General features: G+C 35.8%; 1 protein-coding gene across 1 annotated transcript in view; it reads right to left on the bottom strand.

Moving 5' to 3' along the window:
• Nucleotides 1–2,371: 2,371 nt before the first annotated feature.
• The window catches only part of LOC122797326 (highly reducing polyketide synthase 40-like), a 267,568-nt gene continuing 253,780 nt past the window's right edge, over nucleotides 2,372–16,159 (bottom strand). Inside the window, exon 6 of the mRNA XM_044066142.1 lies at nucleotides 2,372–7,957. Within this exon, the coding sequence (XP_043922077.1) occupies nucleotides 2,372–7,957 (5,586 nt within the window). The remainder of the gene's footprint in view (nucleotides 7,958–16,159) is intronic.

Raw genomic sequence — 16,159 nt, 5'->3', positions numbered from 1 at the left:
TTCCTTGCAAGTATCATAAAGGTGAACACTTGTAATATTATGGATATTGGATTTTGTTGAGGTTTAAATCAGAAAACAGTAAAGATCAATAATTCGAAGACAGTTGCTTTAGAACATATATCATAAAATGGTCAAAGAGACTATAAAGAATAAAATCAATTTGCATTTCTTTGTCAGTTCTATTAAGAATTAGGTATATCTCAGAAACAAACAAACAAACAAAAAAAACCCTCAAGTACCATAATCTTATAAAATAACCCATTAATTGTTCTCATGAATGGTTTTGACCTAGGTTCAAAGCCCAGACTTTGCTGAGGTTTTCCTAAAATTTCACTTACTTTTCAACTATTATTACTGTAAGTGGTTATAGTCCACAGATACTGAGTCATGTATGTTGTTTATAACAGACAATGGATGGCAGCTTGTTGCCCTGTATTGTAACATCTTCATGGCACAGGATCATGACATTAGAACAAAATCTATTTGATCAAAGACAGCTACAGTGATGCTGAATGAATAAATGGACATTGTAATGAAGCTTGATAATAAATCTTATAGCAAAAAATGAACCCTGCACCTGTGAAAGTACAGCGTTTGTAGTGCTGTTAACTTGTTTGATGTTGTGAGACTGTAGGATTCGTATGTGATTTGAGGGCATACTCCATATTTAAAAATGTCTGCTTTGGAATTTGGAGGTAATAGTGTTTTGTTTTATGTACTAGTTCTGTGATATATTGTAATGCATATTTCCTTTTTTGTTGAAGTGCATTTTCAGATACTGCCAACAGCTGCCTTTCTTATATGGTGGATTAACATGTGATTTATATGTATTAATTGTGGAACTGCATTTCTATTCAAGTGTTATGTCTATTTTATGAAATAGTCATATAATACAGAAGTATATAACTGGAAACATATAAACATAAAGCATGGTTTCCAAATATCTTTAAAATGTATTTTATAATGCCGATGACTGGAAAATATACATGAAAAAGGAACAGTGAAAAGGCGGATCCATACATTAAATACAAATATCAAGAAAACATTTTATAAGGTAAATTAAAAAGCTAAGTAGCACTGTTATGAAAGCTAGCAAAGTTTGAAACAAAAGGCTGGAGGATGATCCTTGAAAGTAAATACAGAGAAGAAGGTACATCTTAACTCAGTCACCTTATAAATTAAGAAAAATGGAGACAGGATTATCAGACAAAGAAAGAGATAAAAGGCAAAACTGCACATAAAACAAGATAAAACAGACAAACTATACACTTTTTAGCAGGATGAACAGTACAGTTAAAAGGGCAAAGTATTCTAAAAAATTATAGGCCTGACAAATATAATTAATTTAAGTATGACATAACTAGAATTAACATCACATATCTCAGATAACCAAACTATACGTTACCATCATTATTGGATCTAGCAATAGCAATATAGAATAAAAATAAAAATAAAAATAAAGGTTGAAGGTGAGTCTGAGGTAGCAGAAAGGTTTTATGGTAATAAATGAAGTGCCAGATTTACAATAAATGTGATACGTTAACTGACACGGCTAAAAAGAATACTTTTGATTTTTGCAAAAATTCTGAATGAAAATGAAATCTTCCTGCTGCTGGAAAACTGGAAAACAACAGTTCGTTCTATCATATTATTGATTAAATGTTCTTTCTCTGCTAATAAATTCTGTTACTTGATTTGCACTCAAGGCAGTTGTAACTTCATGACTTTAAAATTATTTTGTCATGAAGGTTTGACACTTTTTGAGAATTCTGAATATCAGGCTCACTGTAACATTAATATTCTATATAAAATGTCCCAAACAGCAAAGCTTATAAGGAATTGTAGATATTAGTTAGTAAATAAAAATTTCACAGTATGTACATTTTAACATATGAATCTTTCACTTGCGTTTTTACACTTACAACTTATGATAACTTCAACAGCTTGCCAAACATTGAATTGCGTCCATTCTATGGTATACTTGCAGTAATTTAATTGCCTTAATTGTAAAATTATCATTAGCAGTGAATTCACTCCTAACTCTGAGTACTATTATGCTTGGCTTGACATTTTGAGTTTTATCTGTGAACTCTCAGAGAGATGGGTACATGGGTTATTGTTTAGTTAGTTGGATACTGGCACTATGTATATAGTTTTTTAGTATTAGATGAATTTTTGTATTTGTATTATTGCATAAATTGAAATAAAGAATTTGGAAAAAAAAAATTATCATTAGCAGAGATGCAGAAAATAAGTTCACTTATCAAAGGAAATGCAATATCACTGAAATCTTGAGGCATCGCCATTATCAAAGATGTTAAAAATATGTGCAATTAATACGGAAATGCAATATAAATTAAATTCTGAATTCTTATAACCAAGCTTCCTCCACAATACTGTTTTCAGAAGAGCTTTTCATTACTGCTGAATCCTCAGTTTGAAAGTCATCAGTGTTATTTTCTTTCAGAAATTCAACTAAGGTCGATACAGTTGTATTGGGATCAAGTATTTTGACAAGAGGAATATTCACATGTGTTTCCTCATAAATAGAATTTTGCAGTGTCATAGCTAACATGGAGTCAATTCCAAATGCAGAAAGTGGGGCATTTGTATTTAAATCCTCTGGTTGTACATTGCTGACTTTGTGCAACAATGAGTTGATGTACTTTTCAGGTTTAATAGCTGAAGAAAAGTGCTTTTTTTCCTCAAGATGAACTTTCTTTTCATTAATTTCTTCTGTCAGCATTGTATATAATCTTTTCCTAAGTGCTACATTTTGGGAAAGAACATGATTATACATTTTTGTGAAGTTGAACTTGCATGCTACTTGTTGTGGATTATTTTGTACTAAACTGGCTTCAAGACAATCATAAATCTCTGTAATCTCCATAATGGCCATGCCTTTGGATTCCAGAAAAGCTTGAAAATTGCTTTTGTTAAGTAACAGCCCTAAATTTAGAGCACCCCAATTTATAGACTGTGCAGCAAGCCCACAGTGACGTCTATAGTGACAGAAAATATCAAGAAAAGAATTAGCAGCAGCATAGTTTGTTTGGGCTGAATTTCCAATAAAGGAGGTAATTGATGAAAAGCAAACAAAGTAGTCCAGCTGGAAGCTTTTAGTGGCATTGTGCAAATTCATCACCCCTGCAACCTTAGGTAAGAACACCTTTTCAAACAGAGATCTGTCAAGAGTTGGAAGAAGTCCATCATGTAAAACAACAGCACTGTGAAACACACCTTTAACTGGTGACTTAGGGAATGTTTTACAAATTAAAGTGATTGCTTTTTCTACATCTGTTTGACATCCAACATCACACTTCAAACTAGCTACCCTGGTACCTTTATATTGGCTCTCAATGTTTGCTATCTCCTGTAATTTTTCAGCTGATGGAGAACTCCTGGACAAAATAATAATACAGCCACCTCCATGCTGGGCAATGAACTTCACGGTTTCAAACCCAAGACCTGAAAGTCCCCCAGTTACAATGTAAGCAGCATTTGACTGAAACAAGCTCTGCTCTGTTGTATGTACTGGTATAACTGAAAGACTGTGTTCTGAGGCATTTTGCTTTAGCACTGCCATTGAAACAGAGTTACAATTAAAGTATGACACTGGATTCACTGACCACATATGCCCATATATTTCATTTCTTTGCTGAAAAACATTACTTGGCAAACTCAATCTTTTCCCAATACCTGTTGACATAATCCATTTGTAAATGGATTGCTTTATATGCTTAAGGTATGGTTTCTGCAATACATGAATGGCATGAAGAATGTGAATCTGAACTTCATTTTTCTTTAGTAAATTTTGAGGAAACTTAATGTTTGTTTTGTTGCCACATACAAGAATTACATGCTTTACCGTGTCAATGGAATATATATTATCCAAAACAGAGTCATCAAACGGTGGAAGAAGAATAACAGCAACACTACACACTGTGTTACCATGCAAAACACTAGGATTTGTTATTGAAGATGGCTGCCAGCCAGACTCTTTCGCCATCATGGTTAGCACTTTGCAGAATGTACTGTCAGGTGTGGTGGAAACAATTGTTAAAATTTCACCATGACGTACTTTTGGTAAACTCTTGTGCAGCATTTCCCATGCTAAAATGACATATGAAACACAAGGAGTATGCATGAGGCAAGGAAGTTTCTTGGTGTTATAGCAAACAGCTTCAGGTACTGTAATTCTGAAAGATGCAAGTTCTGGATAGCAGCATGCAATGTGATCCCCAACCTTTAATCCTTTAACACTGCTCCCAACTTTGGTAACTGTACCACTGAAATCTAAAGCAAGAAGTTTGTGTTTTTCCACTATATATTCATTCCAGTACAATGAATGGCCAAACTGCAGCTCAGAAATACTAATGGGAAAATACTCTCCAGAGTGAATGCATATCTTGTCAACTTCAATTTCAACATAGCCATTGCTAAGTTCATTAGTCTCACATGTTACTGGTTCAGCACATAGGTCAACAATTTTGTATGCGTCGGCTGTTTTGATCATAAAATTGTCTTTGTTAACTGAGTCAAAGTTGTTTGCTGATCTTTCTTTGTTGAACTTTGTACGTGAGATTTCACTAGCATAAATCTTTCCTTGATTAATCATAATTTCTGGATATTCCTTTGCCTGGTAAGTAACAAGAACCTGTGCTAAAGCCATTATATCCATAGTGCTGTCAGACCCCAAATCAATTAATTGAAACATTAGCGCTGGAATTTCTGCTGTACAAGATCTAATCATTCCAATCAGTGCAAACCCTACATTAATGTGATCCACTATTCTGTCAGCTGTTCTGTAGGTAATAGTTCTAATGGAACATGTAGATTTCATCTCAGCTATCAACAGAACAAGCTGCCTATAAATTTCACAAATACCAGACAGGTGTCGAACTAATCTATGTGAGTCTAGATCATTATGTTTCTCAGTTCCCCACATAAATACAATATCTTCACAGTTTTCAATACTTGCTAGGATGCCAGCATGTAGTAACAGTTTCTTAACACCTTCTTTCAGTACCATCTCTGGGTCCATGTATTTGACATACAAGGCATTCTTATCAAGATGTTTCATTAAGCTACTAGCAATACCATAATTATCAGCAAAAACTAATATTCTGTGTGACATCATCGCAGGAACATCAGATGCTGTTGAATGGAGAATTTCATTCCACTCATTGTGAAAAACAAGTGTATCCACTGCTGAATGATTACTTTTCAGAAACATAAATCGGACGTGTTTAAGTTCCACCAAAATGTATCCATTTCTGTCAGCAAAACATCCACAAATTTCTACAGAATCTGAAGTGATTTTAGTTGCTCTCATGTACATTATCATTTCCTTTTGTAGAGGTTGAGACATGATGAGGCAGTCTATTCCTGATGGAAATCCTGCTCTGGATATACACATTTGTGATGTCACAACAGCCACCATTTGCAAAAAGTAATCCAGTACAACAGGATGAAGGTGATACTCATGTAATTCATTTATGATATTTTCAGGCACCTTAATGACTGCAATTGCTTCTTTCAGTTCATCACCAAAAAAAACATTTCTAAGTTGCCTGAAAACAGGTCCATAATGAAATCCAACTTTGGAAAGCTTATCATAGATTTCATCTCCAGTTATGAGTGTCCTACACCTTTTGAAGATGAGTTCTACTGCAATATTGCATTCTTCAGTAACATAATTATTACGCTGCTTGACCTGTCCCGTCGCATAAGCTGCAGCACCAGATGTTACACTAAATGTAGTTGCCCCTTCCTGTGAATCTAGGGTGATCTTAAGCTCATTTGAAGTTTGGTTAACTATACAGGGTCTAGAAAACCTAACTGTAACCTGGCACATCCTGAGAGGAATTTTTGGTTTTAGGCTTCTCATCACAGCAGCTATACCAAGCTCAACATGAAATGTCCCAGGAACAATACTAACACCATTATTCATGTGTTCATAAATGTGTGGTGTTTTTGAATGAGATATCACACAAACAAATTCCTTATAATCCTTGCTAGCACTTACAATAAGGGGATGGTGAGAATCTGTTACAACTGAGTGTCCTTGTTTTGGCAGTTTAGCATCTACCAGTTGTTTAATCCGGTCAAAGTAATACATTGGATACGGAGCCGGTACATTTTCATGGCCTACCCATAACTGATGCCATTTAGGATTATAGCCTAATTCAAACAGTTGTCCCACAAGGGCAAGTATTGTTTCTTTATCCTTGTCTGGCAGACAAGACGGAAAAACTAATGCATCTTTCCCTACAGTCTCTACTACATTTTTCTGCAAGACTCTTTTTGGTCCTATTTCAACAAATGCTATATTCCTTTTTCCACTGATAGCAGATTTTATGGCCTGTTCAAAGGCTACTGGCTGCCTAACATTCTTGCTCCAATATGTGCCCGTTATGAAATCATTATCAGAAGCCTCTCTGCCACTCACTGTTGAAAATAATTTTGATTCTAACTTCCTTGGATGAAAATTCCCTATGTTATTTTTCACCTGAGGCAAAATGCAGTCCATCATATGACTGTGATAGGCAGCTGGTGTATCTAGAATTTGAAGAAATGGATTCTGTTTGCTAAAGCATCTAGCTAATTCTTGTTGAAAATTTTCTACTGCGCCAGCATCTCCTGACACAGTGCAAGACAAAGGACTATTAAAAGCTGCAATTGACACATCCCAATCATGAGAACTGATCATGTCAGATACGTCTTTAATAGGAATATTGCCAACCACTATCATTTTCCCTCCTGTGACTTTTGACTGCAGTGTACTTTTATGGTACACAACATGGACAGCATCTTTAAGGTCTATTAACCCAGAACAGTGAGCGGCTGCTACCTCTCCAAGTGAATGTCCAATAACAGCCGCAGGTTTAATTCCCCAGTGTTTTAACAGAGACACGATTGCTACTTGGACAGCAAAAATAAGTGGTTGTGCAATATCTGGTTTAGAATAATCATCACAACCATTTTCTAAAATGTCTAAAAGGGCAAATTCTGTATATTTTTGCATTTCATGTTGTATTTCCTTAACTTTGTCTCTAAATACAGGTTCATCTTTAATCAGATGTTTGCACATTCCTTTGTATGTCACACCATTACCACAAAACAGAAATATGAGTTGTAAGTCTTTTTTTCCTTGCACACTTTCAGAGGCAGATGTTGAATTGAGATTAAACTGTAAATTATTAAGGGAAGAAACTACAAATGCTTTTCTATATTTGTGATTTCTATGACTTCGTCTGCATGCTGAAGTGTATGTCAGATGTGCCAGTGTAATATAGGCTGATGTTTTCATTATCCATTCAGCTATTTTTTTCATCATTGTTTCAAGTGATTTCTTTGATGCAGCAGAAATTACAAATAGTTCATGGGACCTTTCCCTAGTTTTCTGGACTAGCATTGGTTTATACTGCTTTACCACTACATGAGCATTGGTGCCCCCAAATCCAAAGCTGTTCACAGCAGCCATTCTGCCAGATGTCAAGTCCTCCCATCTTTCTACACTAGTTGAAACCCTGAGATTTAGAGAACTAGCATTTATGTTGTCATTTTCTGTGGAATAGTGTAAGGAAGGGACAATTGTTTCATAGTGCATCATCAAAAGCACCTTAATTAGGCCTGCCACTCCAGCTGCAGACTCGGTATGGCCAATGTTTCCTTTAACTGAACCCAATACAAGGGAAGGAAGTTGTGGTCTCCTAGTTTTCCCAAGAATGTTTCCAATACTTCTTGCTTCTGTAGGATCTCCGATAGCAGTTCCTGTGCCATGAGCTTCAATATACTGTATATGTGAGGAGTTTATGAAGCCTGAATAAATTGTTTTCAGAAGTTCCTCCTGTTGTGTTTGTGATGGTCTGGTAATTGGATTTACTGATCTGCCATCCTGATTAATTGCACTGCTGAGTACAATTCCCCATATTCTGTTGTGGTCTTCAATTGCCTGTGATGGAAATAAACAAGGATTAGAATATTTCAAACTGGATTGTCTCTTTGTGATATAAAGTAAAGAACTCGCTTTGTATAGTGCTGCAGCTAAGCTGAGCGTTTATTTGCATAGGTGTGTGTATGCATGCATGTCTCTGTTTTTTTTTGCTCTCTGCTCTTTCAATATATTTTGCACTTTCTGGTATTTACTGTTTGCTTCCACATGTAAGCAACACTTCTTACTGAGGGCTAAAAATAAGTCATGCACTTACCATAATGTTCCATCTGTGTTGTCCATTTTCATTCCTCCTCAACTGTTGGGTTTGGATCTGATTCTTGGGTCCAACTCGGCTGTTACTTTAACTCATGGGCACCAAAAAGCTCTCAAGCTCCCTTACCCATAATGCACCGACCCTCTAACATAACTCAGATCTTGTTTGCTGGTTTACATAAAGTAGAAAGTACTAATATCATATTCCTGACAGAAGAAACTATGCCCGGAGCTCAACATGAAGGATGGTGGTGTCCTTATCAGCTCTTATTCTTCCAGAAATCTATTGTGAAAAAAGGTTGGTGGTTGAGAAGTTGAGGAAGAATGAAAATGGACAGCACAGATGGAACGTTATCGTAAGTACATAACTTTTTTATCTGATGTTATCAGTTTTCTTTCTATCCTCAGCTGTTGAGACAGAGTTCCCAGCTGCCAAAAATCCCAGGTGGACTCTAGAGGAGTATATTCCTGAGCACAGCTGAGCTAAAGGCTGCTCATCCCCTTGAGGCCATAGCCAGTCTGTAGTGAGTAATAAAAGTATGAGGATTGATCGAAGTTGCAGCTGCACATATTTTGTCCATGGAAGCTCTAGATAGGAACACTGAAGAAGTTGCCATGGACCTTGCTGAATGGGCTCTTAAAGGTTTTGGTAAGGAAGGATAGATCCAGTTTATTGTAGATAAATGATATGCAATCCATCAGCCATCTGGCTAAAGTTAGCTTTGCAACTGATTTGCCCAATTTATAATCTGCAAAGGACACAAATAATTGATTCCTAATTTCTTTTGTTCTATGTAAGCAAAAATGTAATTGTCTGTGGGCATCCAATAAATGCAACATATATTCACCTTTGTTGGCAAATTTAGGAAGGAAGACTGTCAGATTAACAGACTGGTTAATATTGGATTCTGACACCATCTTAGGTAGGAAAGAAGGGTTGGCACATCCCTATGAAAAATCAGGTAGGGAGGTTTAAAGGACAGTGCTTGAAGTTCTGGAATTCTTTTAGCAGAGGTAATGGCTACGAGAAAGATACTTTTCCAGGTCAGAAATTTAAGATCATATTTTGCTGCTATTTCAAAGGAGGAATGAATTAAGGCCTGCAGTACCAAATTAAATCCCATGTGTAGTAGGATCTTTATAGGGAGTTCTCATCAGGAGACTGCCTCTCAAAAAAGCCTTACAATGTTTAGATGAAGCCAAGGAAGAATCCAGTCCAATATGTAAGTTAGAGATTGCTGCTAAATGATATGCTAATTGTTGAGGAGCTAACTCCCTCATTAAAAATTGTTGTCAATTCCAGAACAATTTGCACAGGAGCTGAGATGGGGTCAATGTGTTTCTGATATGCCCAGAAAAACAAACCTTTTCCATTTACTTCTGTAAAGTTTTTTTGTTGAAGCCTTATTGGAATATAAAAGTACATGCCAAACAGGGGAAGAGAGCATTGGTTGTTTGGCTATTAATGGAACCACATTGTTAGTTTGAGGTTTGAGATATCCAGATGAGTCATGCCTGTCAAGTGAGACAGGAGGTCTAGAATCAGATCCAAAATCCAAGGTGGGTAAAATAGATGAGCCCAAAGGAAGGGGAACCAAATCTACCAAGATCAGTAAGGTGCAATGAGGATGAATTTGCTCTTTAACTAGGAAACTTTCTGCAGAAAGTTTGGAATTAGCGGAGTTGGTGGGTTAACGCAGAGAAAGCTGTGGGGCCAATCTTGCAGCAGAGCATCACTCAGTGATTCCCCCAGTGAGGGGATCAGGGCAAAGAAGCTGCTGTTTTTGTTGTTTAGGGGAGAAGCAAAAAGATTGCGGCAAGGCTGGCACCATTAACGGAAAATTATTTCTGTCACTTTCATATTGATAGACCACTCATGAGGACCTTCTCAATTTCCTCGCTATCATATTGGACATCCCAGTCATGTGCATTACTATTGGAAAGCGGTTAGAGGAGATCACTCATTGCCAGACTCTGAGGGCTTCTCAACACAAGGAGTAAGACCTGGATCCCCCTTGTTTGTTTATGTACAGACTACTGACATGTTGTCTCTTTGTATTGCAGTTGTCCCGAAAGGGAGAGAGTTTTAAAAGGCCTCCAATGCTAAAAGCACCACTCTCATTTCCAGGACATTGATATGCATATTGGTCTCTTTGTAGGACCAAGTGCCACCAGGAAGTGCCTCCCCCCACCAATCTGGGAAGCATTTGTGGTCACTACAGCCTTGGGCTGAGGGAAAATAAAAGGCCAGTGTTGTACAACTTGATCTGATCAAAGCCGCCACCAAAGATATCTCTTAAATGCCTGAGTGATTCTTATTTGGGCTGGCGTGCATTGATAAAGAATCAACCATTGAAGAATTCTAATATGAAATCTTGCTAGACAATCTAAAATTACAGTTGCTCACATTAACCCCAAAACTTGAGGAATCAAATGTGCCGAAGTTGTGATACTGTGATCTATTTTTCTGACCTGGAAATCTGATAGTTTACACTCTTGAGAGAGCATCTGGTTCTGGGTAAGAATGTCAGATCTAAAGGCTTGAATCTGATGAGGGTTTTGTAATGGTGGTTGAACAGCAGCCTTCAGATCCAATGTATGCCTCTTTTTTGGCAGTTTCAAGGAATACGGAGTCAAGGATCCAGAGGATTTAGGAGACTTAGTGGAAGGTTCCTTTGATTTTGGTTTGGGGGATTAAGCCCCAGCAATAGCTCCTGAGAAGGAAGTAGAAAGCAACCTCATGAATATAACCTCAGTTTTTCTATCCACAATTGCAGAACATTTAAAGTTTTTGCAAGTGGTACAATCAACCTGAAGGTGGTCTGGGCCCAAACAATACACACATAAAGTGTGAGTGTCGGACAAGGGCAACTTGTGCCCTCACTTCTCAAGACCTGAAGGGCCTTTTTCTGACATCCTTGTACACCACAACAACAAATTAAATAAAACAAAAGAAAATTACTTTTTTTATAAAGAAGAAAAGATAGAGAGAGATACTAACAATGGTATCAAGAATTACACAAAAAAAGTGTAAAAAGAAAAAATATATACAATAAACAATACCAGCTATGATATTAAAGAACTAGCTACAAGTAGTATAATGAAAAGGGAGGATAAACTATTAATACGTTTTGAAAAAAATAATATTAAAATACTTATCGTTTTGTTTAAATAATCGCTTGAGAGCTCAAGATGACCAGATCTAATAACAAAAGCAGCAAATGAGATCTGAGGTATGTTAGGTGTTGGTGCATTGTGGGTAAATGCGCTCAAGAGCTTTTTGCTGGCCATGAGCTAAAATAAAGACCGAGTTGGATCCAAAGATTGGATCCGAACCCAACAGCTGAGGATAGAATGAAAACTGACATCAGATCAAATGTTATCTATCACATGTGTACTACTTCATGTGTTTATATCTAAATAGTTATGGCCTTGAGGATGTACAGATAATTATGTCAAACTTTCTGTAGAGTATTTCTTGCTTAGAAATATAGCTTGAACACTTGATGCCATCAAAGTTGATAAAAAATAGTTTAAAACAGCAGGAGGACCTGGTAGTCTATCTAAAGATTAAAGAAAATAGGAACAAGCCCTTTAGCATCAAAATAATAGGATGCTGCACATATTGGCTGTTAATATTCAATATAATATAACAAAACCAACAAACTTAAATTATATAAATAATATTTACAATTTATTCAGAAGATGTATCTATACTAACATGGATATTAAGATTTGGCTAGACCTGATAATACCCTTTAACTCTACAAAGAATTTCTTCAATAAAATTCATAATGTTATCATAACTAGATGGGAGGGGAAAAACTTTACTTGTTATCAACATTGTATAGAGAATCAAGCAGTATTAGACATTCAACAAATTCAGAATAAATATGACATTCCATCAGCAGATTGGTTGATACTACAAAGCATATTATCATATGTTAAGGATCTTAATAGTAAAGTTATTAATTCTCCTTATAAAACTAGTCCAAATTTGATAAGTCTAATATCTGAAGTTATTTACGGCAATTCTAATTGGATGAACCTAATTTCAAAATTATACAAAATATTAATAACATATAAAGCTAACCCTAATGCAAGATATTGGAATTTCATAGCAAAAGGATGTCACACTAATCTATCAATTGAGAGTAAAACAAATCTTTTATGTTCTGTTAAATTAACATTTAATTTAGAAGTATGGAAAATATTTACATGGAAATATATTCATATGGCATTTATTACACCTGATAAACTAGCAAAATTCAATTAACTTGTTAAATTCATTTGTTGGAGATGTTCTTTAAACTGTAAAGCTGATTGGTCTCATATATTTTTTGATTGTATTAATATAAAAAAATTCTGGGAATAAATTACTATTTTTCTCCAAGCTATATTCACATATACCTTTTTTTTAACCAAATCTTTAGTCCTCTTAAATGTTAACAATACTATTGGAATGAATAAAAAAGATCTATACCTACTTTGGTCCATACTAGCTGTGGCAAGGAAATGTATAACTAGAAAGTGGAAGTCTTCACAAGAACCTACTCTCGAAGAATTCTTGAGATTGATGGAAGAAACAATGACATTAGAAATCAAGGTGAAGGAATCAAGAATTTCACCTAAAACCTGGACAAATAATCCTTGGGAAAATTTTTTAAATCTTATTGAAGCATTAAAAATGAACCATAAATAATTAATGTGTAACTTTATACTTTATTAATTGAATATTATAAATGTTTGTTACTAATGTCATATATTTTATTAATTTGTTTCCCTCCTTTGATCAGGTCAATTGTACATAGTGTATATAAAGATTTATAATACTTGTTTATTGATGATTGTGTTGTTAAACATTGTATTATTTGGAAAATAAAAAAAATATTTGAAAAAAATATGAAAAAAAAGTTTGACTAATAAAATAAATGAACTGAAAAAAAAAAGATTCATAGCAGACCTTTGAGAACTACACTGCTTTGTTTATATACTGAAAGGATTCCTTTGAAAACCCAAGGCAAAAGTGCTAAGCATAATCCAATGAAAGGATACCAGATAACCACTAATAGACAAATCTACTATGTTCCATCATACAGAAGTTGCTTCAAGAGAAAATCAAGAAGATTTCATCAAGAAATACAACCAACTCAATACTACCTACTAATATAAGCTGGAAAGCAAGTGAGAAACCTAGATGTCCTGATACAGCTGTACTTTGAGAAGTAATGTGTGCCAGGCCAATATGAGGCCTTCAGCATGACCAGAGAAAGGATAACATGTATGTGTCTTATTTCCATAATTATGTAAAGGAAAAACTTCAAGGATTTAAAGAATAAAAAAGATTAAGGTACAGGATCATATTTTGTATAAAAGGAAGCTTATGGTAGAGGATATGTTTGAGAAGAGAGAGTCTAAGCTCCAACATTAAGGTCATTAAACTCTACATATTCCTGTTTGTTAAGCCAGGTTGGCATTATGGACCACATAACCTGTATTGAGGTCCCTGCTTATGTATGGGGCTATGTCAAGGTGATTTCCCAAAAATTAAGTGAAGTTATGTGAGCTCCCAAATGAAAGAGGGGTCAAAATGTTGTGGAAAAAAAAATTTAGTAGGATTAATCATAAAACTAGAAACTGCTTGCCAAGCTTCTAAAGTCTCCCACACTTTAAACATAGAAAGAGTATACAATATGATATCATCTATGAAAGGAGCAGGATTCCTGAACCTCTGCCTACCTGTATGTCCAAAATGGACAGCTGCCATTTTACTGCTCAAGGAGCAGCAAACAGTTCTATTGCTAATACAAACAAGAGCAGAACAAGTACGCAGCCTTTGTGACCCTTACACAAGTTTGTAAAAGGAGCTGATATGTAGAAGCCTAGTCTGTGAGTAGTAAATGAACTGTTACAAGCTGCCTGCAACCTTCATTCAAGTCATTGAGCAAGGTAGACCAACCATGAGCTGTAAATAGATGGGGTCACATCACCCTATTAACTGTTTTCTACCACACTGACTGCTAGTGCAGCTCATGAACAGTAATCTCTGTGGTGTACCTCAGTCCATTGTGTTGACCTAAATACTTTACCTGAGGCAGTTTCTCCCTTAACAAAGCCATCTGGGTCAGGGTGAATAAGGATATTTTGAAAAGAATTCTATTGCAGACAGTGAATAACATCCAGCTAATTACTGGAAGGAACTGGGAAATAACATTCCTCATTTAACTACAAATATTTAGCGGCATCTTTATTTAGCTGTAATACTTGTTTGACTTGCTGTTCTCTGCCTGCCTATTGCCGATCTCTGTCTGCATTTGATTCTGGATTGAAGTTATTAATTTAACGCTTGGTTAATTCTGTATTTTTTATCTTTTTTATACAGCATTTTGTTTTAAGTTGTTTGTCCTTTCTGGAGTTTCAAGTGGTCTTTGTTAGGGTCAGTTAGAAAAGAATTATACTGAAGACAGTGACTAACATCCAACTAATCCAACTAATTAGTTGGAGGAGCTGAGAAATAATATTCCTCATTTAACTACAAATATTTAGTGGCATCTTTATTTAGCTGTAGTGCTTGTTTGACTTGCTGCTCTCTGCATGATTATTACTGATCTCTGTCTGCATTTGATTTTACCCACCCATCCGCCCTGCTGCTATTTAACTTTTAAAGTTGGTGGCTTTTGGGCTGCCTTCCTCTATTATAAATCCAATTTTGGACACTCCTCCCAGTGTCATCTCATCTGCTCATTCTACTTAGCACCAAGGGATCAGCTTGGAAGGCTATCCCGCTTAGTCTCTTAAACGTGAATTATCTTCTGTTTCCTACCTACTCACTTACTAAAACCTGTACTTATTCAGCTGCTTTTACTGTATTTGTGATTATTCCTACTTTATTCAGCATCTTGCTGCACTTTCTTAAAGTGTTTAGTTGCATTTAAACTGCTGCATTTATTGCTGCTTGTTAGTAGTCTGACTACATTGTAACTATTATTCTATGCCTCTTAGTTTTGATTTAAGCATTTTGGGCTTCATACTAGTGAGATTACATAAGGAAGATTTGTGGTCTAAACTCTTGTGGCAGGAGACGTAGCTTACACCCTTCTGAGTTGGGAATTGTTGGTTGAAGACTTATTGTGTCTGTTGTTCTAAAAGTGTCTTAGGTCTGGTTTAAGAACTTGGGCTCCAGGCCAGTTTTACATTAAGAAGGTTTGTGGTCTTCACTCTTGTGGGAGGAGATGATAGCCTCCTCCCTCCTAAGACTTTATAGAAGTCTTTCATCCTGCTCGTATAAAAGAATTACATTTTTGTGTGATTGCACTCATTTATTCAGAGCTTCCTTGTACCTGGCTTGGACACCTGTGACTGCAAGACTTAGATTGCTTCTAGGATCATCTGAGCTTGCAAAGCCAATATAAGTATATTTTTTGCACTTGCTCTAGCTGTTTCAGTGATATTTAACACTTCTGTGCTGCATTTACTTTTTTAGTTGAATTTATCACAACCTTTCAACCTGCAGTTATTAAAGAAATTCCACCTGTTTGTAATTGTACAGCTCTTAGGTTGTTTTAACAAAATTCTGATATTTCCTAACCTTTTCTGATACTGAAAAAGCTGTTTTGAGTGAGCCTGCCAAAACAGTTCTAAGTTTTGCAAAGTTTTTGTGTGTTGTAAACATTTCTCAGAGTTAGTGAACTTGTTTCCAAGGATTCCTGATATCACAGGATTTTTGCTTTGTTTTAAAGCATTTGTTACTGCACTTCAGCTCAAAGCCAGTTTGTTTAATATTGGCAAGGTTCTTTTGCACTCTGGTGAGAGCAGAGAGCTAAATTCAACCCATCCAAGGTGGGAACTACTGGTCAATATCTTATTGCGTTTTTATCTGATTGACTTGAGGGTTTAACTTTATAAAGGTCTTTCATCATGCTTGCATAATACAGTTACATTTTTGTG

The sequence above is a fragment of the Protopterus annectens genome, chromosome 3.part0 (genome assembly GCF_019279795.1).
Source record: "Protopterus annectens isolate FY-2018-M chromosome 3.part0, PAN1.0, whole genome shotgun sequence".
NCBI classification, from domain to species: Eukaryota; Metazoa; Chordata; order Ceratodontiformes; family Protopteridae; genus Protopterus; species Protopterus annectens.
The sequence above is the reverse complement of the archived record's forward strand: the minus strand, read 5'-3'. Positions and strand labels throughout refer to the sequence as shown.